Source organism: Myxocyprinus asiaticus, chromosome 16 (assembly GCF_019703515.2).
Source record: "Myxocyprinus asiaticus isolate MX2 ecotype Aquarium Trade chromosome 16, UBuf_Myxa_2, whole genome shotgun sequence".
Taxonomy (NCBI): domain Eukaryota; kingdom Metazoa; phylum Chordata; class Actinopteri; order Cypriniformes; family Catostomidae; genus Myxocyprinus; species Myxocyprinus asiaticus.
The window spans coordinates 12399735-12422495 of NC_059359.1; the positions used below are offsets into that span (position 1 = coordinate 12399735).

The window sequence follows — 22761 nt, forward strand, 5'->3', positions numbered from 1 at the left end:
CTGTGTCTGATGTTAAAGTTCAGCCTAGCACTCTGTTTGGTTATGTGAGAGCACAGCTGTATGGCAACATTCTATAAGAGTTAATCTGACACCGCAGCAAACCACAAAGCAGTACGGATGTGTACATCGATATTATTATGAATCATAAGAGACACAGCTTCACACATATTTGACAGCAGGGAAAACAATTTTATAGTCAGTACACTGCAGTCAGAGTAGCTAACTAGTTTTCATTTGCCTTGATTCAGGTGAGATTCTCCTGTTGCTGCTGGGTTCGAACAAAAGGAGCTGCTTGGGATGTAGCTAACAGAAGCACAATTCAATAAACAATATGAAGCCCCTGCAATTGGCACAAGACAAACATTATTGCCTCCCACACGTAAAAGGATAGTTCACCCAAAAGTTCTGTAATTATTTACTCACCTTTATGTGGTTCCAACCTGTATGATTTTCTTTCTTCTTTGGGACACAAAAAGAGATGTTTTAATGGATATCTTGGTCCATCTTTCTACAATGGCAGTTGATAGTGCCTTAATTTAAAGCTTCTAAAAGGACCCAAAAGGATCAAAGTAGTCCATTGATTTGTGTATCATATTCTAAGTCTTCTGAAGACAAACTCTATGTTTTGGTTAGAGTCAACCCGAAATGTAAGTTACTTTTCAAAGAAAACTTTGAAGTCTGTTGCACGTTTATGAGTGCATAAGAGAAGTTCTTCACAGTGGCTTGTGTGTTCATGCAAGAACTTGCATTGTTTTTTTGCGCTAAACACTGCTAGTTCTTGCGTGGACATGTGAGCCGTGAACAAGCCACATTCATAGTGCTTATGAACGTGCAACGGACATCTCCTTTTGTGTTTCACATGAAAAAAGGTTATATGGGTTTGGAACAACATGAGGGTGAGTAAATGATTACATATTTGGGTGAACTATTCTTTTAAAGAGCTTCTGTCATAATTTACTCATCCTCATGTTGTTCTAAAGCCACATGCATTTCTTTCTTCTGTGAAAGTCAACAGATGTTAGGGAAAAATCATAGACTGAGTCACCATTCACTTTCATTGTTTGGAAAAAAAATTCATTTTCATTTTGTGTTCCATAGAAGTCATCCAGGTCTGGAACAACATGGGGGTGAGTAAATGATGACCTAGTTTTCACTTTTCTTTTTTTTGGGGGGGGTGAACTATCCCTTTAATTCAAGTCATGGTTTTTCCAACTGAGAGGCAGGATTATGTGACAACAGACTACTCAACACTGTCTCCTATGAAACAAGCGGTTACATTTTTTTCAAATATATGATTATCTTATGAATCCTTAGGGAGGTAGTTGCGCAAAGCCAAATAAAAAAAAGGAAAAGAAAAAGAAAAAAATTTGCGTTGAAAAGACTGACAATGCAGCCCAGGCAAAGAATTGGAACAACACGTGCAGCGTGTAAAAAAGCCCATCATAGTCAATCAGGCAGCCGAGGCTAGTCAGGCATGAGGGAAACCCAATCCAACACAAATCTGTCTGCAGAACCCAAACACAAGGGATGTCACATCAGGCCTGATTTTTATTTATGTTTTGGGCTGTGTCAGACAAACAGTAGAGGGGAGCTCTGGTCCTGCTGTATTATATAAAAAAAGGCGTTATTCCAATTACAACTGGAAATAATTAGCTGGTCGTAGAAAAAACTTTGGGAATCAGGTCATTTGGAGAGGCACGCCGTTTCCTGTACACCACATGCGAGTGTCAGACTTCGGCAATTGACAGTTATGTTTGAGAGGAAGTCGGATTGCAAAAATCCCTGTGGATGTATTTGATTTTGTTGGTGTATGTGTTTTCTTGAACACAGAATGCAGAAACAGAGACCAAGGGAAAAAAAAAAAAAACACTCAATGTGGACTTACTCAATGTGTAGAAACTTAGACTTAAAGGGATAGCTAACCTAAAAAATAAAAATTCTGACATCAGTTATTCACCCTTATGTGGTTCTTAAGCCACATGACTTTCTTCCGCACAACACGATAGAAGATGTTAGGCAGAATGCCTCAGTCACCTTTCACTTTCACTGAATAGGAAATAAATGCATTAAAAGTGAATGGTGACTGAGACTAATATTCTCTATAACATCTCCTTTTTGTGTTTCACTGAAAAAAGGTCATACTGATTTGGAATTACATAAGAGGGAGTAAATGACTGGCTTTCTGTCCATTGCTCAAATTGTGTCCCAGGTGTTACTCCTCTTCTTGTTAGCCCATGTGTACAAATATCCTCTTGTTCTTTGTTCCTGGTTGATTCTTGTTTGTATAGAGTGCATCCAGAAAGTATTCACAGCGCTTCACTTTTTCCACATTTTGTTATGTTACAGCTTTATTCCAAAATGGATTAAATTCATTATTTTCCTCAAAATTCTACAAACAATACCCCATAATGACAATCAAGAAGTTTGTTTGAAATCTTTGCAAATTTATTGAAAATAAAAATTAAAATCACATGTACATAAGTATTCACAGCCTTTGCTCAATACTTTGTTGAAGCACCTTTGGCACCAATTACAGCCTCAAGTCTTTTTGAGTATGATGCTACAAGCTTGGCACACCTATTTTTGGGCAGTTTCTCCCATTCTTCTTTGCAGGACCTCTCAAGCTCCATCAGGTTGGATGGGGAGCGTCGGTGCACAGCCATTTTCAGATCTCTCCAGAGATGTTCAATCGGGTTCAAGTCTGGGCTCTAGCTGGGCCACTCAAGGACATTCACAGAGTTGTCCCATAGCCACTCCTTTGTTATCTTGGCTGTATGCTTAGGGTCGTTGTCCTGTTGGAAGATGAACCTTTGCCCCCTGTCTGAGGTCCAAAGCGCTCTGAAGCAGGTTTTCATCAAGGATGTCTCTGTACATTGCTGCATTCATCTTTCCCTCGATCATGACTAGTCTCCCAGTTCCTGCCGCTGAAAAACATCCCCACAGCATGATGCTGCCACCACCATGCTTCACTCTAGGGATGGTTTTGGCCAGGTGATGAGCAGTGCCTGGTTTCCTCCAGACATGACGCTTGCCATTCAAGCCAAAGAGTTCAATCTTTGTTTCATCAGACCAGAGAATTTTGTTTCTCATGGTCTGAGAGTCCTTCAGGTGCCTTTTGGCAAACTCCAGGCAGGCTGTCATGTGCCTTTTACTGAGGAGTGGCTTCTGTCTGGCCACTCTACCATACAGGCTTGATTGGTGGAGTGCTGCAGAGATGGTTGTTCTTCTGGAAGGTTCTCCTCTCTCCACAGAGAAACGCTGGAGCTCTGTCAGAGTGACCATCAGGTTCACCTCCCTGACTAAGGAACTTCTCCCCCGATCGCTCAGTTTGGCCAGGCAGCCAGCTCTAGGAAGAGTCCTGGTGGTTCCAAACTTCTTCCATTTACGGATGATGGAGGCCACTGTGCTCATTGGGACCTTCAATGCTGCAGAAATTTTTCTGTACCCATCCCCAGATCTGTGCCTCGATACAATCCTGTCTCGGAGGTCTACAGACAATTCCTTGGACTTCATGGCTTGTTTTGTGCTCTGACGTGCACTGTTAACTGTGGGACCTCATATAGACAGGTTTGTGCCTTTCCAAATCATGTCCAATCAACTGAATTTACCACAGGTGGACTCCAATCAAGTTGTAGAAACATCTCAAGGATGATCAGTGGAAACAGGATGCACCTGAGCTCAATTCTGAGTGTCATGGCAAAGGCTGTGAATACTTATGTACATGCAAATTTTTTTTTTTCGTTTTTTATTTTTAATAAATTTTTAAAGATTTCAAACAAACTTCTATCATGTTGTCATTATGGGGTATTGTTTGTAGAATTTTGAGGAAAATAATGAATTTTATCCATTTTGGAATAAGGCTGTAACATAACAAAATGTGGAAAAAGTGAAGCGCTGTGAATACTTTCCGGATGCACCGTATAGTGCATTAGATGCCAGCATACTGCTGTAGAGTTGTTACATGCTTCGTGTTCCTTAATCATTGTATCCCCTTTTGTTTACAATTAAAGTTCTGTGTTTGGATCCTTACTCTTTTCTCTTCCCTTCACAAAACCCTGACACTTGTGGAATGTCAGCAAAGTGTTTGTTCTAGGGTTTCTCCTCTGCATGTGATGGGGATTTCACGGCATAAGCAAATCCGACGATTAATTCTTTTATCTAGCAACAAACTGTATGCATGCAGTTACATCTGAAAGGATTAAGAGACCAGTCGGTAAGGTGTTTTTTTTTTTTTTTTTTTTTGCAAGCTGAGTAAAGAACAGATTAGCTTTCTAATGTCAACTCTCTGATACGGTTCATACCCTTCTCAACCTCTCCTTTAAGAGGGACTCTTGACTGCCAGCTAGAACTTTTGATCCCTGGAGATGAAGAAAAAACCTGTACTTTTGTGATTGAGAGCAGTCTCCAGTTCCTGTATTTTGTATGAAGGAATAATTTACGGTTTTATTAACATTTTACAGTAATTATTTATTTGGGGTTTGCCAACATTAGTCTCATGAAAACGTATTTGTCTGTTTTTAGCAGAGTGGGCGTAACAAATAAGAAAGTGTGCAACCAAGCTGAAAGCCTTTAGCTATTTAAAGGAAATACCACAAACATTTATTTAGACTTGTCCCTCCTTTTCATAAAAAAACAAAATAATAAAAAAAATAGGACAAATCTGGGTTACAGTACTTGGAAGTCCCTTGTAACTTAGTCCTGCTGTTTACAAATGTTGCCCTCAATTTTTAGGAAAACTATTTTCTCCAGATTTTGTTTTTTTTGTTGTTTTTGTTTGTTTTTTGTTTTTGTTTTTTTGCCTGTATATTAGGTGCTACTAATTACAAATTAAAAAGCGAAATGGAAAATGCTCACAGCAGTCATGATCGGGTCTCATGAGGCTAGAGTCTTCATCTCATGTGAGTGTACATCAATTTATACATAGTTTTTAAAAATACTATTATAATATTGTTTAAAATTTAAACAATCAGCAGAGTGCACCTTTAACAATAGGAATTTTAGAACGACATCCTGGGTTTTTGCATCTGTCATGGTGTGACTTCTTTGTGACAGCCTTGGTCTCTATCACAGCTTTTAAAAAATATCCCCCCACAACAAAGTGAATGGCAGTCAGGAGTGTCACGATCATTGATTTGGCAGCCTTTCCCATGAAACTTTTTCAGGACTGTGTATGAACTGGTGCTGAAAGAAGACTGTTTATTGCCTTTGTTGCAGGGAGGTTAAGTTACAACTAAGGCTGTTTCATTAGCATTAAATCACAGTGCAAACCATCCACCCCCAGCAGGGCAGTGGTGCTCTTCTAGCTCTCTTAGCTCTTAATTGTATGACTAATACAATTGTTCTTTTAATTGATGCCACTTAACCTCCTTAACAAGCTCCACCCCCAGTTAATCAGGGGTTCTTCCGGCATTCCCACCACAGTGTCATCTCAAATTATGTATTGTGTTTAATCGAATTCTGTCTGGGAACTTGTTAACATTTTAAATAAAACTATAAATAAAAAAAATATATGTTTTATAGTGTTTTATGTATGCATAATACACACAATTAAATAATATTTTCACACTTTTTAGTAGGCTGGAAATGACGCCCAATAAAAATATTCTTCTCACAAGTTAAATTTACCTTGAATTTTCTTTGTTTTCTTTAAACATTCATTTGTCTCATATCTCTGACACTTCTGTTGACTTGGCTACCGAGTCATTAGTTTAGATAACAGTCGCAGTTTTTTGTTAGTTTTTTTTTTTATTATAGAAATAATTTTCACACGATAAATGTTGAAATGGTTTGTTTATTTCACTCTTTGTTTAGATTATAATTTTATATATATATATATATATATATATATATATATATATATATATATACTGTATCTTTGGGCCTGGGTAGCTCAGCCAGTATCGATGCTGACTACCACCCCTGGAGTCACGAGTTTTAATCCAGGGCGTGCTGAGTGACTCCAGCCAGGTCTCCTAAATAACCAAATTGGCCCAGTTGCTAGGGAGGGTAGAGTCACATGGGGTAACCTCCTCGTGGTCGCTATAATGTGTGGTTCTCGCTCTCGGCGGGGCACGTGGTGAGTTGTGCGTGGATGCCGCCACACACGCTACGTCTCTGCGGTAACGCACTCAACAAGCCTCGTGATAAAATGCGCAGATTGACGGTCTCAGACTGAGATTCGTCCTCCGCCACCCAGATTGGGCAAGTCACTTTGCCACCACGAGGACTTAGAGCACATTGGGAATTGGGCATTCCAAATTGGGAGAAAAGGGGAGAAAAAAAAATATACTGTATCTTTGTTATTCAAATAAAAAATAATACAATTATAAATAATATAAAAAATGTACTCCGCTATTAACCCTTTCTGCCAGATTAGGAGGAAAAAATATTCATATTGAATTAAAATTAATATTAATTGGATTTACAAGTTATATTAATTATATTAATTCATTTCGAGACAGAGTCGTTTCACTTCATGTTTTTATTTTTATTTTTTATATGTGATCATGAGTTTCCAAATCTTGTAAAAGTTTTTGGTTAATCCTCTCATTACATAATTAATTTTCTCTAATTTCAGGTATGATATCAGATCACAAAGCCACATTGATACCTTTTTGGTGATTTCCATTCTAACAGTATTCTTCTCCTTGCTAGCAGAGAAGCAAATGAAATGTCATTTTTTGTGTTGTTTGTCATTGATACTTCATCTCCCAGAACCCCAAAAATAGCAATTTCAGCACTAGGTTGCAAGTCTAATTCAAAAGCCTCATTTAGATGGATAACCAGTAGTCTCTCAACCTATAACAGGACCAGAACATATGAAAAAAGTCAGCTGTAGTATTACTACATCGATCGAACATTTCCTCTAAGTTAGATTAAATCTAAATTATCATAGTTTTAAACATGTAGTGATTTGTATTTTTATAATGGATTTTTATAGTTTAATATTAAGTCTGAGTATGGGTTAAGGCTAAAACAGTAAATCTGTACTTAAAAGGCAATTGAAAAGTACCAAAAATAAATGAAGGCATGGTGAAACTTTTCCAAGTCAGTTTTAAAGTGACCTTCATACAAAAAAGTTGAAATCCACTCGTTTTTATACAAATCAACCCCTGAGACGTGAAATTGCCCGAAGCTAAAGAAACAGCCCTAATGACAGAAATCTGTGTTTTAGACTATGATCTGTCCTGTGACGGACAGGTTTGCTGAACTGTGCTTAAATTCAGAAAAACAGAGTGCAACTATTTTATAATCCATTTGGCTGGACAAACACCATTTTTCTCAGCTGGCAGTTGCAGCATTTTGGCTTTTTAATGTAGGGCAGCATAGTCAAAACAAATATGTAGTAAATCAAATATAAGTAGCAAATATAAATAAACACTACTAAATGTAAAATAACCAATGAAAGTTTTTGTGGATGTCTTTTGAACCTAGAAATGATAAAAGGCCTTATATTACTGGCTGTTGCAATAATAAGCTGTAACATGAATTGGCTGCTCGTAAATATGAATATTTGAATATGAACTTTCACACAAGGGGAACTAGCAGAGGTAAAATTCCCTCCACAGGATTGATGACTGCTCAGGGTATAGCCAATACTTTTATTGTGGTCTTTCGCCAGATAGGGTCAAATTTATATGAATGCCAAGAGCAAAAGGAAATAAGGATGTGAAATTTCCATTTCTTTTCTTAACCCTCTGTTGACAAATCTTCAGTCAGTTCCTCTTAGTTTCCATCATTTTATGTCACAAGAGTGCACAGAGCTGCGGCAGAGCAGCTTTGAAGAGCGTGTTCCCTTTAAATCCTAGAGCACCTGTGAAACCGCTTCTTTCGCAGAGTGGCATTTCAACATGAATGCCTCATTTTGATGAATTCACAGGCCCAAAGAGTACTACAGGGTGGAGGAGCAACAACCCTTAGCTCAAGTCAAACAGTTCCAGAAAGAAACACCCTTGGATGTAACAGAAAATAAAAGCTAGCTCTGGCCAAGGTTTGTTTTCACCTGAAACAGCCATTTGTCTTGGCGTTTTCCCAGCGCTAAACCACTGTGTATGTTTCTGTGGTCCCAGTGGATCTGAGTGTGTACCACAACCACTTAATGTGGTAAGGGAACCGAAGATCTCCATAATAATCTAGAAATTGTAAAACCACACAATTTCCTCACACCAAGGCTAACATGAGAAAAGCACTTTCCCTTAAGTGCTGGCCATCCAATACTGTCAAGAGAATGCCAACTCATCAGCCAAGCTTGGAGCTAATTACACAAGGGCATGAAGAGATACTTAACCTCAATGTGTTTTAGAATCTTCCAAAAGACTACTGAGGTTTTTGGGAAAAGTACTTGCACCACTTAGCTTTAAAACTTGACCTGTTTAAACATAATGGTGACTGTCATGAGGATGAGGTCCCTGAGGACTGGACCTGAGCTCCATGTGGATCTGATAAAGTCGAGTGCGAGTTTGAAAGCTAATCCCTCGTCTTGTTGCTCACCTGCATAGCAAAGGGGCTGAAGAGGCTGACACATTCCTCGCGCCTCGTTTGAGAGAACAGGATAGAGCAGGATTAAGGGCTACTATTTGTAGACAAGCCATCACACAACCACAGAAAATAAAGAAATACGGTCCAGAAAATATGGACCTGATGGTTTCCCAGGAGCTTCTACAGGTTGGAAGCCTCTCCAGAGAACTTCCTGGAACATAACTTGGGATTAGACTTGTGTCGCTGACCTAAAGAAGGTTCTGACAATTTATAGGAGGGATTTAATGGTGAGGCCTTGGTTACGCAACACGGCAGTCACTTGCAGGTATCTTCAGTGTTGATTCTCTCTGATTAACTGGAAGTGGAAGCAAGGTCCAAATGTTATCACAACCATATGGAGTATAGGTTAGGAATATTACTATTAAGTGGCAATATGACCTTTAGAAAGTGGTGGAGTATAAGGTGCACCAGATAATTACTGATCCATTCCAACTTTTAAGAAGTCTGCTGAGCTTGTTGTTATTGCAGAGCCATAAAATACAGAATTTTCAGTAGGAGTTAATGATGAGCCTGGGTTGTGTGTGCATGTATAACAGAATATACAGTGAGTGCCAGACAAACAGTTAATTTTTTCATTTTAATTAATGAAAGATTCTTTTAAGACATAACAAACTGTAAATCATCTAAACTGTTACAAAACATTAAAAGCATATGCTGAAATGGACTTTGCTATGCCCCTTAGGCCCTACAGTATATACTGTATACAGTACACACTGGGGTCCAAAAGTCTGAGACCAGTACTGAAAATGCTTATATTTTCCATTTTTTTGTAATTTAATACAACATCTTATCATCAGGGGGAAGTTTGAAAAATGTACACACATTTTAGAGTTTATAATCGATATGCATGTCACTGCAATAATGACAGCATTCAAGTTGGCATGCACTCAACAAGTTTGTAAAAAAAGCTGATATTCCATGTTATTCCAGTGTAATTTGTGATATGATATGTTACAAAGAGCATCTTGTGTGCTTCAGTGGAAGCAAGGAAATCTAGTGAGTTTTCGTAACTTGCTTACATTTGACATAATAACATCAAACATCTGATAAGGTTATTGTTTTGCATCTCTTGACCAAACGTCTCGTGACGTCTTGTCTCATGGTTGGAGACACAATGAGAACCAATGAGGTCTGATGTTTTTAATGTAGCCATCATATATGATCTAAGTGCTTTATCCACTTTATTAATATGATTTGATTAAGGAGTGAATAACTACTTCAATTTCATCTGTTCATCACACAAAATGATTCTATCACTTCAGAAGACTTGGGATATAGTGCATGAGTCGTACCTATTCATTTTTACTGTGGTTTTATGGTTGCGTTTTTTCTTGTCCTTTTTCTAGCCTGACAGACCAGAGTCACTATTCACTTACAGTATGGCAAATAAACCCTGTGAACTCCCTGTTTTGCACCACAAAAAATCAAAACAAAAAAACAACAACAGATTTTCAATATGGTCTCAGACTTTTGCATCCCACTGTATATTTTTACCTTTTTAATACTATGTATATTTTTATGCACCTTTTGCTGTTTGATTGTAGAATATGTATGCAGATTGAGCAGTACAGACACAGCTCAGCAACATATGTGAACAGAGCAGGGTGGAGCTGGACTCTGGAGCTGTGTGATCAGGCCACTGATCATGACTGGTTGATGGGGAGTGAGGCCCCGGCAAGGTAGGGACTCCTAGGGAGTCATTTCAAATGTTGTCCATGACATAGCGCCGGGCTGATGTGTGCATGGTGTGCGTGCTCCCCTGTTCTCCTCACCCCGCCTGTCTCACCTCTGCTGCACTGGACATGGCTGAGTTTTGACAGCTGTGTTTGGATCACTCTGATGGCGGTCCAGGGGAAAGGGTGTGTGCTTTACATGTATGTGAGCGTGTGTGTCTGTGTGCACTTCTGCATCAGGAGTATGTGGACTTCTTTATGTTATATGGAGGACTGGGGCAAGTTGTCACACGGGAAGTATACACTCACTGAGCACTTTATTAGGAACACTATGGTCTTAAGAAAGTGCCGACGTGGTCTTCTGCTGTTGTAGCCCATCCGCCTCAAGGTTCAACGTGTTGTGCACTACAATTGTACACTACAAGAGTGGTTATCTGAGTTACCGTAGCCTTTCTGTCAGCTCGAACCAGTCTGGACATTCTCTGTTGACCTCTCTCATAAACAAGGAGTGTCCGTCCGCAGAACTGCTGCTCACTAAGAATTTTTTTTTTTTTTTGGCACCATTCTGAGTAAACTCTAGAGACTGTTGTGCGTGAAAATCCCAGGAGATCAGCAGTTACAGAAATACTCAAATCAGCCCGTCTGGCACCAATATAGTATACTATTTGTGTACATACAGGCTGGAGTTGTGGAAGAGTTACAGCACTGCATGTTGCCCTCATCGATGGATGAAGCTTTTGGAATAAAGCTGGAATGTGGTCTGAGTGGGGTCTGGAGGGCAGCTCAGCCCTGCTGTGTTGCGGGGAATATGGCTTGGCAGGCCACATGAGTCTCAGCTGATCCCACCGGTAACCACAACTCTGGTGGTATCGAGGCCAGAGTCCAAAACAAGAGAGCATTTCCTGCCACCTGCCCTCTCTGTTGAAAAGATCAGCATTGTTGCTCACCAACATATGTTGTGTTGTGGATGCTGTTGTGCTGGTGTCTCTACCAGGTTTCTTAAAAGGATAGTTCACCCAAAAAAGAAAATCATGTCATCATTCACTCACCAAACCTTTGTTCCAAACCTGTATGACTTTCTGGCTTCCATAGAGCACAAAAGGAGATGATAGGAAGAATGTTCACTTTCATTGTTTGGAAAAAAAGATGACTGAAGCCAACATTCTGCCTAACATCTCATTTTGTTATCCATGGAAGAAAGTAATTCAGGTTTGGAACAACTTGAGAGTTAAATATCCCTTAAACTAGTTTAATCAGCAAGCCTTCCTTGATACCCTTGTATGGTGGACATCTAGAAATACCTAACCTTAAAGTAAAACCCACCTTTGCATGAAATACATAACTGTACTTTAATTGATGTCAACCAGATGTTGCTTATAGTGCGGAGGAAGCAGAGGGCCAATAAACTTGCTTATATCCAGTTCAACAGAACTGAATTGAGTTGGATTTCTGCAAACACCAGAACTGCTTTTCTGCGTGCTGCACACAATGTATCATAGATGTAATTGCTTTATTATTTTTCTTGGCAAGGGACACGCTCTTTCACAGCTGTGAAGTAAAATAGACTAATTAAGTCATAAGAGTTTACTGAGGAGCAAGGTGAATCACTCTTACCGCATGCAAGGCACCTGTGTAACAAACAAGCTGTGTTCCTGCAGTGTTACCGTAACAATGTTGCATGTTTTTTCCCGATAGCAAGCGTATGGCTCTGAAGACTTCATGGCAAGCTGTAAAACCTTCACACCTTTGTGAATGCTATATTGTACCCTGACTCTAGTTTACCGGCCAAACACTGCTCCTTATCAGCAATGAAGACACAGGAAAGAAGACCAGGAAACATTCTGCTTTACCAACAGGAAAGCTGTGGCATACCTTCTCCTTTGCCAATATAAGTAAATGTTAGCAAATAATTACTCTTACCTAGTGATAGTTCATCCAAAAATGAAAATTCTGTTACCATTTACTCACCCTCATGTTGTTTATGTTTTCTCTGTGAAACACAAAAGGAAATATTAGGCAGAATGTGAGCCTCAGTTACCATTCAGTTTCATTGCATTTTTTCCATTCAAGGCCTTAAAGGAATAGTTCACCCAAAAATGAAAATTCTCTTATCAATATGTACGTTTTTTACTGAAAATCTCCACTTTCACATCTGAAAGTCACATGTGGTGCCAAATTAGCTTCACTTTTAAATCTGAAAGTGAAAGTGGAGATTTATAGTAAAAAAAAAAAAAAAGGACATAAATATTGACCTGTTTCTTACCCACACCTATTATATCGCTTTTGAAGATTTGGATTTAACCACTGGAGTTTTATGGATTACTTTTATGCTACTTTTATCTGCTCTTTGCTACCATTCACTTTTTTAAGGACCAACAGAGTCCTTAAAAAAAATCTTTGTTTGTGTTTTGCAGAAGAAAGAAAGTCAAACACATCTGGGATGGCATGAGGGTAAGTAAAAGATGACAGATGTTTCATTTTTGGGTGAACTATCTTTTGAAGAGTTTGGAAAAACTTGACGGTGAGTAAATGATTACAGAGTTTTCATTTTTGGGCGATCTCTCCCTTTATTGTCATTACGGCAGTTTATCTTTATTAGAAAGTTGCGTGCTGTTCCATCATTTGGCCATTCCAGTAAAACCTATCAAAAGGAGAGTCCATTTCTGTTTTGTTGTTGCTCATCATGTGTCCTCTGGGAAGGAAAGTAAATCAATGCTTAAGCTACTTTGTTTCTTTTTTCCTGCTGTTTCTCAGGATGGTCATAACTTTAGGTGGTTACTCTCTCGTGGTAGAATCAGGAAGCAGTTCCCCTTTTCCTCCCATTTTGCCCAAGTAGCTCATAAAAGCACAGTGCATCCTGTGGACTTTTAATGACTCTGTGCACATTGTAATGAAATGAGTCAAATAAACATTGCCGGTCATGTCAACCAACAAACAAGCATAACCTGGGGAATGGGTGGTTTTATGAATCTTCATCATTCATCCCATTTTACCAAATGTTATTAGATGGCCCACTGGACTATATTTTCAAAGCATGCAGTAAAAAGTCGACATATTCAGTTTGCAGTTGGATCATATTACCGGTTAAGCCCCTGGAATCATCAGTGGTTAGATTATTCTCAATTCCAACTGATGTAGTCTTTACCTGAGACTATAGCTTTGTTGACAGTGGAGTAACTCTTGATCCAGGAAGACTTTGGTGTTGCCACGCCACCAGGTGGCTAATGTGTGTTATTGCACTTTTTGTGTGATTTACTACACACATTTCAGTGTGAAATTTAAAGAGAACAGATGGTGCAATGGCATCCTAAAATTACCTTAACTTGCAAACTCTCAGAAGAAAACATTTGACCACATCAGGGGAAAAGGTCGCAATTTTTTTTTTTTTTTTTTTTTATTGCCACAGATTTTTATCACCAAAATGAAAGCAGAGTAAACATTTTTGTAATGATGGTGCTCATGTTTTTTCCCACTGGAACTTTTATAGCAGAATTCATTGGAATGGCATTAAAGGGATAGTTCACAAAAAAAAAAAAAAAAAAAAAAAGAAAATTATTTTATAATTTACTCACCTTCATGTTGATACAAACCATATGATTATTTTTACTTCTGTGGATCACAAAAGGAGATGTTAGACAGTATGTTAATCCCAGTCACGATATACTTTAATTGTGACTTTTGTCCATACAATGAAAGTGAATGGTGACTGAGGCTGTCATTTCATCTCCTTTTTTTTTTTTTTTTTTTTTTGTTCTATAACCAAAAGAGTCATACGGGTTTGGAATTACATGAGGGTGAGTAAAAAAATTACAATTTTCATTTTGGGTTGAACTGTTCCTTTAAGATTTAAGGTTACTTTGCCAACATAAAGAACTGAAAGGACAGTTAAAAGTGTTTTTATCTTATATTTTCAATTTTCTCAAAGCTTCTCCAGATACAAGCTTTTAAAGTAATTTAAAGGATGGGAATAATAACAGATATATAGCATTTTAAAGCATTAAATCTAGCTTTAAATGTGCACTAATATTATACTGTACACTGACATAACTTTACTTGATAGCAGACTTTGACAATGATTTGTGCTCATAATGGCTTTGAAAAGAGCGTCACAGTGATAACAAAGATGATAAATAGCTTTCTTCTCCAGACTCCAGTTATCTTTCATATCATATCTTTTGTGCATCGAACACATGCTCAAAATCCAACAATAAATTCTCAGCAGTGAATTGGTCAGAGAGATCACAAATTTAATAAGAACAATATTCAGAGAATGCACTTGAAGTGCATTTTCTGTGTACTGTTGTAAACACATGTGGATGTGAACATAAATATTTGATGGTCATACGTCCTCGTTCATCTGTCGGTAATGTAGTTAATTAAGTTCTTTATGGTATGAGTGGCTTGCATAACACCTGGGTCCATGCCAGCTTTTGGGCTGGCCAGTTGCTGCGATACACAGGTCATGCACTCTCTCTCCCTCCTGCAGTGAGGCTCTTCAAGACATGATTAACTGCTGTTCTTTTTCCCTTTTTTCTCCCACTCCCTCTCTCTTCCTCTCTAACTGGACTTCACAAATGTTCTGGATGTATTGCTATGCAGTACCTATCTATAAGTGTCGGGGAAGCTACTTTGAACCTGTAGCTTCCCAAGCTACAAGCTATAAGCTACGCATAACTTCAAATATTTCAACTACAGTCAAGCTACACAACTAAAAATGTGTTAGCTACAGCACACAACTAATCACTAACAAAAAGTAGCTTACTGCATTGAAGCTATTTAACCCTTAAATGAATGGAAATTTCACCAAACACTCTTATGTATTCAGGTCTTTATAGACCCGGCACTTACACTATCATTCAGAAGTTTGGGGTCACTTGCCTGAAATGTTTCTCATGATCTTAAAAACCGTTTGATCTGAAGATGTATGCTTAAATGTTTTAAATTAGTTTTGTAGACAAAAATATCATTGTGCCAACATTATTTCAAATTTTATTGAAAAAAAGTTTTTTAAATTGATGACTTGTACCGAATAATTAAGAAAAGCGGCCACTAAGTGCCAAGCATATAGATGGAAACTCCTTCAATACTGTTGACCTGTTTCTTACCCACACCTATTATATCGCTTGAAGATATGGATTTAACCACTGGAGTTTTATGGATTACTTTTATGCTACTTTTATCTGCTTTTTGGACCTTCAAATGTCTGGCTACCATTCACTTTTTTAAGGACCAACAGAGTCAGGGTGATACCTCAAGAAGTTGGCTAAGAAAATGCCAAGAGTACATTTCTGCAAAATCTAGGCAAAGTGTGGCCACTTTGAAGATGCTAAAATATAACATAGTTTTGATTTATTTAGGATTTTTATAGTCACAACATAATTCCCATATTTAAATTTCTATTATTCCATAGTTGTGATGACTTTACTATTATTCTAAAATGTGAAAAAAAAAAAAAAAAAAATTATGATAATAATAATAATAATAATAATAATAATAATAATAAAATAAAGAATAAGTGATCCTAAACTTTTGAATGGTAGTGTATATCTATCACAAATGGATCTACAAAATGCCCAGACTATATACAAAAAATATTTTCAAGACAATTAGAAAATAAAAGATTGAACTATATTTTGATATATTTTGATGTTTTGTTTTTAATATATCAAAGAGTAATGCAACAAATCAGGACAAATCTAGAACAGGATTCATTCACACTGAAATTCCCTGAGACACGATTGGCTATCAAAAACATCTTGAGCTACAATAGTCATATCATACGTTTCATGTGTTGTACTTGCTATAGTTTACTTCCATGTTGTTTCTTCATCAAATAGCAATGTCAAATGTAAATCAAGTCAATCACTGAAACAACAGCACCACCTTGAGTAAGAAATAGCATATATAATTTGATATATTTATAATACAGATAAATTACCATTGTTAATTCATTGCTGCTTAGAAAAACAACGTGATATAGTATTTATTTTTATGAATATAGTGCTCATTCCTCCTGTAACAAACAAAGAAATATATGTCCTGTGATAGTAAATATATAGATATAAAATAATCATAAAAATATAATATATGGAAGTAAAAAAAAAATTTAAAAAAAATACTTAGGATCTCTAATGACCCTATAAACTTTTGGTACTTAAACCATTATATTTTGTTGTTGTTGTTGTTTATATATATATATATATATATATATATATATATATATATATATATATATATATATAGTATATATACCTCTTTAGTAGCATTATGTATTCTCAGTTTGTGGCCCATGCAACAGCACACGTGTGTTCCAAGTTCCCACAAGTAAACTACTGGGGGTTTCTGGGTTGATGAGAGAGACGTGGACGGCTCAGGATGGTGGGCTCCCAATCAGGCCTGTAAATTCAAGCGGGGAGGGCTAGATTCTGTAAGATTAAACCGTTCTCCCTCCATGTATCAGCAGCACACAACTCGGGCCAAGACAAGAGAGAAGAAGCAGGCAATAAATCCATTGGCGTTCACTGATAGCGCTGTTTGCACAGCCATCACCGCCTCCTTTGATCAAAACGCCAGGGGAGTGGGGGTTGTGTGTTGCTGCCAAAGGTCGGCTATATATTACGCTCCTAAAAGTGATTACTGAAATTCTTAACTGAAACCATTCTGCTGCCAGGGTGTGACAGAAGCCCCTGCAGGGGTGTCTGGCCCACTCGGGGGCCTCTCTGCAGCTCTGTCCACCAGAGTAGTTCTCGTTCTCTTTCTCTGGTTGTGTTTCCTATCATAGATGGAGGGCCCGTGAGAGCTCCACATGGAAACGTACTATCCAATTGCAGCAGCAGTGGGTAAAACCTGCAGCTGAGGCTTTAGAGTCAGGAAATATAAATGTGTACCCCACTTCAAAGGGAGGAACAGCAAATTAAGCCGAGGCTTGGAACAAGACAATAAGTGGCCTTGCATCCCAAAGAGTATAAACAATGTCTGGTTTGTGTTTACCTCTCTCTCTTGCTCTGTGCTGGCCACCCCAGAAGACGAGCTTAGACTAGCATGAATTATTATGATGGTTTAAGGCAGTTTGTGCCGATTTGCTGCTGCTCTAGCAGGTGGATCAGCATTGCTATGCTTTTCACCTGCAAAACTTTCTGGTTGACCAATCTGTTAGGCAGAATGTTAGCCTTATTCACCATTCACTTTCACTGCATCTTATTTCCTTACAGTAAAAGTGAATGGTGACTGAGGCTAACATTCAGCCTAACATCTCTTTTTGTACTCCATGGAAGAAAAAGTCCTATGGTCCTAATTTTCATTTTTGGGTAGATAACAGTTGTGTAGATATTGCTTGCATGCCACATGTTTGTATAACAGTGACCAAAGCCCACATGGCACCTGCAAGGCAGTGGAAAGTCTGAGTTCTATTTGGAGGAACTATTAGTGATGAGAAGTCCCACAGAGCGGGTTGCTGGGATAGATTCCATGCTCCAACCCTTAGGTTCAGAAAACCCGGACAGACTTATACCTCAGATCCAGCTTTTTATGTTTCAATTACAAAAGATTATGCACGTAATACTTGCAAATAAATCTGCACTTCCACAACATTCCTCCCATAGCTGTGGCAGATTTAAAATTTTGCCGTCATCGTGGGATAAACAAGAGAAATGTGAAGTCGAGCTCAATGAAATCTAATACACATTCGCTGATCATTACCTAAGATTGCCTTGTGTTAACTTTGGCAGACCTCAGCTTGGCTCTTAAATTAAAAGGGATGATGTATTTCCTCTTATTTGCTATTTGCAATGGGCTACTGAGAGAAGAAATGAGGTAGAGAGAGAGAGGGAAACAGATAGAAAGAGAAAGAAAGAATGATGCCTGTTTGACCAGCAGGCGCATGCCAGAAATAACAGAGTGGACCTTGCTCAAGAGTCTCATTAGCTGGTAGAAAACAATTCCCCAGAGGCACAACAGGGTGTAAATACATTTAAAAGTTCTCAGACCTGAGGTATGCCTCTGCCAAAGTTCTCCTGACTCATTTTCTGAGATAAATTCAGATGTAGACTATAAGTCCATAAGAGATGTAGCCCTATGTTGTATGCCTCATAAATTAAGGACTTGGAATACAATATAAATATTATCAAGGGTAACGTACACCTTGGGAAAATTGTGTAGCTTAGAAATTTGATATAAATGTCTATTCTTGGTTTGACAGCTAAAATTCAATTACAAATGAGCTCTAGGTTTGGAGTTTTCTTTGGTGGTAGCGTGCATTGTGAAATTTTAAAGGTTATGCATTTTGTCATTTTGTTTTAAATCTCTGACAAATTTGGGTTATTTTTACAGCTGAAACACCATGATATTTCCAGATTGTGTTCTCCTAAGACAATATTAAGAAAGCTGAAAGGTGTATGCTGACACTGCATTAAATTAGCAAGAATATAAAAGCAGAGATTGTTGAAAATAGAATGTTTAGTCCAAATGACCCATTAATAAACTTTGAACCAAACTAGAATCATGACAATTGGGATCTGGGTTGAAATAAATTGGAATATAAATTTACTAGGATAGTGAGTCTAGCTTGAATTGATCGCATAACATTTATGAAATTGGAATGATTTGGGTTTTGTTATTAATTGGAGTTATGACAACATGGAATTAAGTTAGAATTGGAACTTAATTTCAAAAGAAATTGATTTATACTGGTGTACTGGTATGGGAGGGTTTTGGATTTAGGAGTTTGTATCAATATTAGGACATTTGATTTGTGGTTTTTTGAAAAGACACTTCTAGCTGAAATTTTACTATGATTGAATAGTTTTTAATAGCATGAAAGTACCAAAAGAATCATTCAGCAATAAATGTGATGATTAAAAAATTTTGGCTACAGTCAAATAGTAGTTTACATGCATGTATATATACTTTGGATAGCTTAGTTAATCTTACCACATAAAAAATTGAAATGTTATTTCAGAGTTCTATTGTATGAGGTGTGTTATTCCTTTAGGAGTGAGGCTGTTTTGTTTTTAATTTTCAGTTTGGTTTTGAATAGTGTTAATGGCTCTTTCCTTTAAGCCAAGTAACAGAAGGGAGCATAGTTCTGTCCCCACCAAAACTTTGGCTCAAAAATAGGATGTCTTTAAAGGGGACTTAAAAAAACAAAACAACAACTAGGCATTGTTTTTACACACACTAAAACATGATAGCTGATCGAATTAAAGGTTTATTTTTAGACATTTTGCTTTTCCCAGAAGAGGGCAGTGGTGTTGCTGAAAGCGCTGCAAAATTAGGGTTTCTGTACTACCTTGAACAAAGGTACCATTGTGATAAACACTAGATTTAAAGGAACAGTTCACCCAAAAATAAACATTCTCTCATTTGCTCAACCCATGCCATCCCAGATGTGTATGATTTTCTTTCTTCTGTAGAACATTATAGAAGATTTTTAGAAAAATATCTCAGCTCTGTAGGTCCATTAAATGCAGGTGAATTGTGACCAAAACTTTGAAGCTCCAAAAAACACAAAGGCAGCATAAAAGTAATCCATATCGCTCCAGTGGTTTAACCCATGTTTTCTGAAGCGATGGAATCGGCTTTGGGTGAGAACAGACCAAATTCAACTTTTTTCACTGTACATCTTGCCACTGCAGTCTCTTGGCAAGATCATGATTTCAATCTTGATTACACTTCTAGTGCTTGACGCATGTGCAGAGCGCTAGGATGTGTAATCGAGCTTAAAATCATGATCTCCAAGGAGACTGCTGATGTCAAGATTTATAGTGCAAAAGGAGTTATATTTTGGTCTCTTCTCACCCAAAACCAATTAGATTGCTTAAGGAGACATGGATTAAAACACTGGAGTAATATGGATGACTATTTATGCTGCCTTTATTTGCTTTTTGGAGCTTCAAAGTTTTTAGTTGAGATATTCTTTGTGTTCATCAGAAGAAAGTCATACACATCTGGGATGGAATGAGGGTGACTAAATGATTAGAGAATTAACATTTGTGGGTGAACTATTTCTTTAAGCAAGTTGTCTCTATATGTACATTATAATACAGTGGTGAGAAATTAAAAAGTTACTTATTAAAATGATTGGAGCTGTCCAAAATAAATGTACAAACTTGATTAACCTTTATTGGCAGTAACAAAAATACACAATGAAGAGTGAAATCACACCATTAAACAGTTCAACTAATTTATAGCATTCTGGCATTGCTATTGGCATAAGACTGATTAAAAAATGACAGATACTTTCAGAGCATAATCAGATATACTGAGCATCATGTAGAGTGCTGGGCGAGGAAGGCTCTTATTCTTTGCAGTAGCTCCTTCTTTACACTGTCAGGCACCAGGGCTGAAAAACACAGAGGACTCAATTACAATACCCATCTCAACTCATGATTTGGCATGAGAAAGAGCTTTTTTTTATTTGTTTAAGGACTGATTTTGGTGGGGTTTTTTTTTATTTTATCATAATACTAGTAAACAGTACTAGTACTAATATGAAAATTGTGCTTGATGCATGGTTAAGAGCAGCCTACTTCTTCCTTTAGGGGTGACTCCAGCGACCAAGTCTTCTACTGTAACATTCTCAATACCTTTCTCCTTGATCACTTCTGCAAAACCAAACAATACAATTTCACAAATTTACCATGGAAGAATACACAACATTCAATACTGAGAGAGATCACATTAGTGCTCTTACCTTTGCAGAGTGCTTTAAGCTGATCTCTCCAGCCACACTCAATGAGCTTGGCTCGTAGCAACTCCTTTAACCTGATAGTAAAGAAAACGTGATTCATGCACATGTGAGAAATGCAGGCTGTACACACAGGCACAAACACAGTGAGCTGCCTACCTAGACAGCATTTAGGTAGGAAGCTCATTAGGTTTTAAAACTATGGTGTACAAAAATATTTCCTGGGTGTGCAGCTTAACAGGTTGAGACTACAGTGCCCATCCTAAAGCATAAACGTTTAAGCGAATTTTGAGTTTATTCACATATCAAGTGTTTCTATGCAGATTTTCTTATGCACAATTTCCAAATTTGCATAAAAATTGTTGGACGGAAACCAAGCTGCTGAATCCCAAAAATGATGCTTACTAGGAAGGCAGCTTACTATGTACATTTGGAAACTCTGATGCTCAAAAACTGTGTCTAGCAGGGGAAACTTAATAGGTTTTGAGACTGTGTTGTCCACAATGTTGTCTAGGTATGCTGCTTAATAGTTTTGAGACTATGATGCCCAAAAATGTTGTCAGAGTTGGAAGCTTAATAGGTTTTGAAACTATAATGCCCAAAAAATGTTGTCTAGGTAGGCAGTTCAGTAGGTTTTGAGACTATGATGCCCTGATTGTGGTATAGGCATGCTGCTCACTAGGTTTAAAACCGATATCCAAAAAATGCTGGCCAAGTAGGAAGCATAGCATATAATGTTACCAGATTATGACGTGCAGATAGGCTATTATGGCTTCTGAGATTATGATGCCCAAAATGTTACCTAGGTAGGCAGCTTTTGAGACACAGCCATGAATGATCCTGATGGTGGCCACTTACCTCTCCCTCTCACCCATCTCAATTAACTTCTGGTTAATAGCAGCCCTCATTTGTGATTCTTTGCTCATATTAATCTGAAATAAAGACGGAAAATTATGAAACGTGACTGTGGAATCGATCTTGTATTGCTAATGCAGGAACAATGGATGTGCCTACTCACACAAAAATACACCATTAAATATTCAACAGTAAATATATACTAAAGACCAACAATCATCTGCATATTGAAGAAAATCCATATTAAACTGAACAGATTTTTTTTTTCCTGTAGTGAAATCATAAGAGTGGATTTTTTTTCCCTCCCTACTGGCAATTGCGTCGAACTTAGTTGTAATATAATTTAATGCAAAGGAATTTATACATGGAAAATTCATGTTCAATTCAATTCATACATAGGAAATACATGTACCATATACTGATAAAATTAAGCATAATGTTCTCATCAGCGTGTACGTGAATTCCTCTCTTCTGTTGTTTGTTGCCGGCCAGTCCGCACAGCGTTTAACTTCCCCTACAAAACACGGTCCAGCGGAAGGTTCCTACTGAAGGGTTCCGACAAGGTAAGGGATTACAATTTCTGCGGTTTGTATTAAATTCTAAATTACTGTCGATTTTTTAATGCCGTGCCGGGGACGGAAACACTTTATATTACACTCTAGAAAGGAAAATAGGTATTCAAAAGCAAGTGCAAGACCGAAACTGCCCTCACGAAAAGTTTACCTAGTAACTCTTAACTGTAGACGGTATTTTGGCAGATATTTTGTAAATGTATACGAAAATAATATTTACATGATGTGAGGGAATCAACAGTTGTTGTAATACTTTATAAACTAGTTTATATATATATATATATATATATATATATATATATATATATATATATATATATATATATATATATATATATATATATATATATATTATATTTTGATCCAACCATGGCAATGAGGAGCCATCCATGGTTTTCCCTGTGGTATAACAATACTAAATACCACAGTTAAATTCAGC

General features: G+C 37.5%; 1 protein-coding gene across 1 annotated transcript; it reads right to left on the bottom strand.

Annotated features, from left to right (window-relative positions):
* Positions 1 to 20310: 20310 nt before the first annotated feature.
* Positions 20311 to 22276, bottom strand: LOC127454502 (transcription and mRNA export factor ENY2-like). The gene is made up of 5 exons (XM_051721767.1): positions 22163 to 22276; positions 21754 to 21827; positions 20902 to 20972; positions 20738 to 20812; positions 20311 to 20550 (listed from the first exon to the last, which is right to left on the bottom strand). Exons 1-5 carry the CDS (start codon positions 22163 to 22165, stop codon positions 20477 to 20479), a joined length of 297 nt encoding a protein of 98 aa, XP_051577727.1. The 5' UTR covers positions 22166 to 22276; the 3' UTR covers positions 20311 to 20476.
* Positions 22277 to 22761: the final 485 nt, after the last annotated feature.

Coding starts and splice junctions, on each gene's coding strand:
- LOC127454502 (XM_051721767.1), bottom strand. Junction 20,973..21,753: donor GAGATGGGTGAGAGGGAGAG/GTAAGTGGCCAC, acceptor CTTTACTATCAG/GTTAAAGGAGTTGCTACGAG. Junction 20,551..20,737: donor AGTCACCCCTAAAGGAAGAA/GTAGGCTGCTCT, acceptor TGTGTTTTTCAG/CCCTGGTGCCTGACAGTGTA.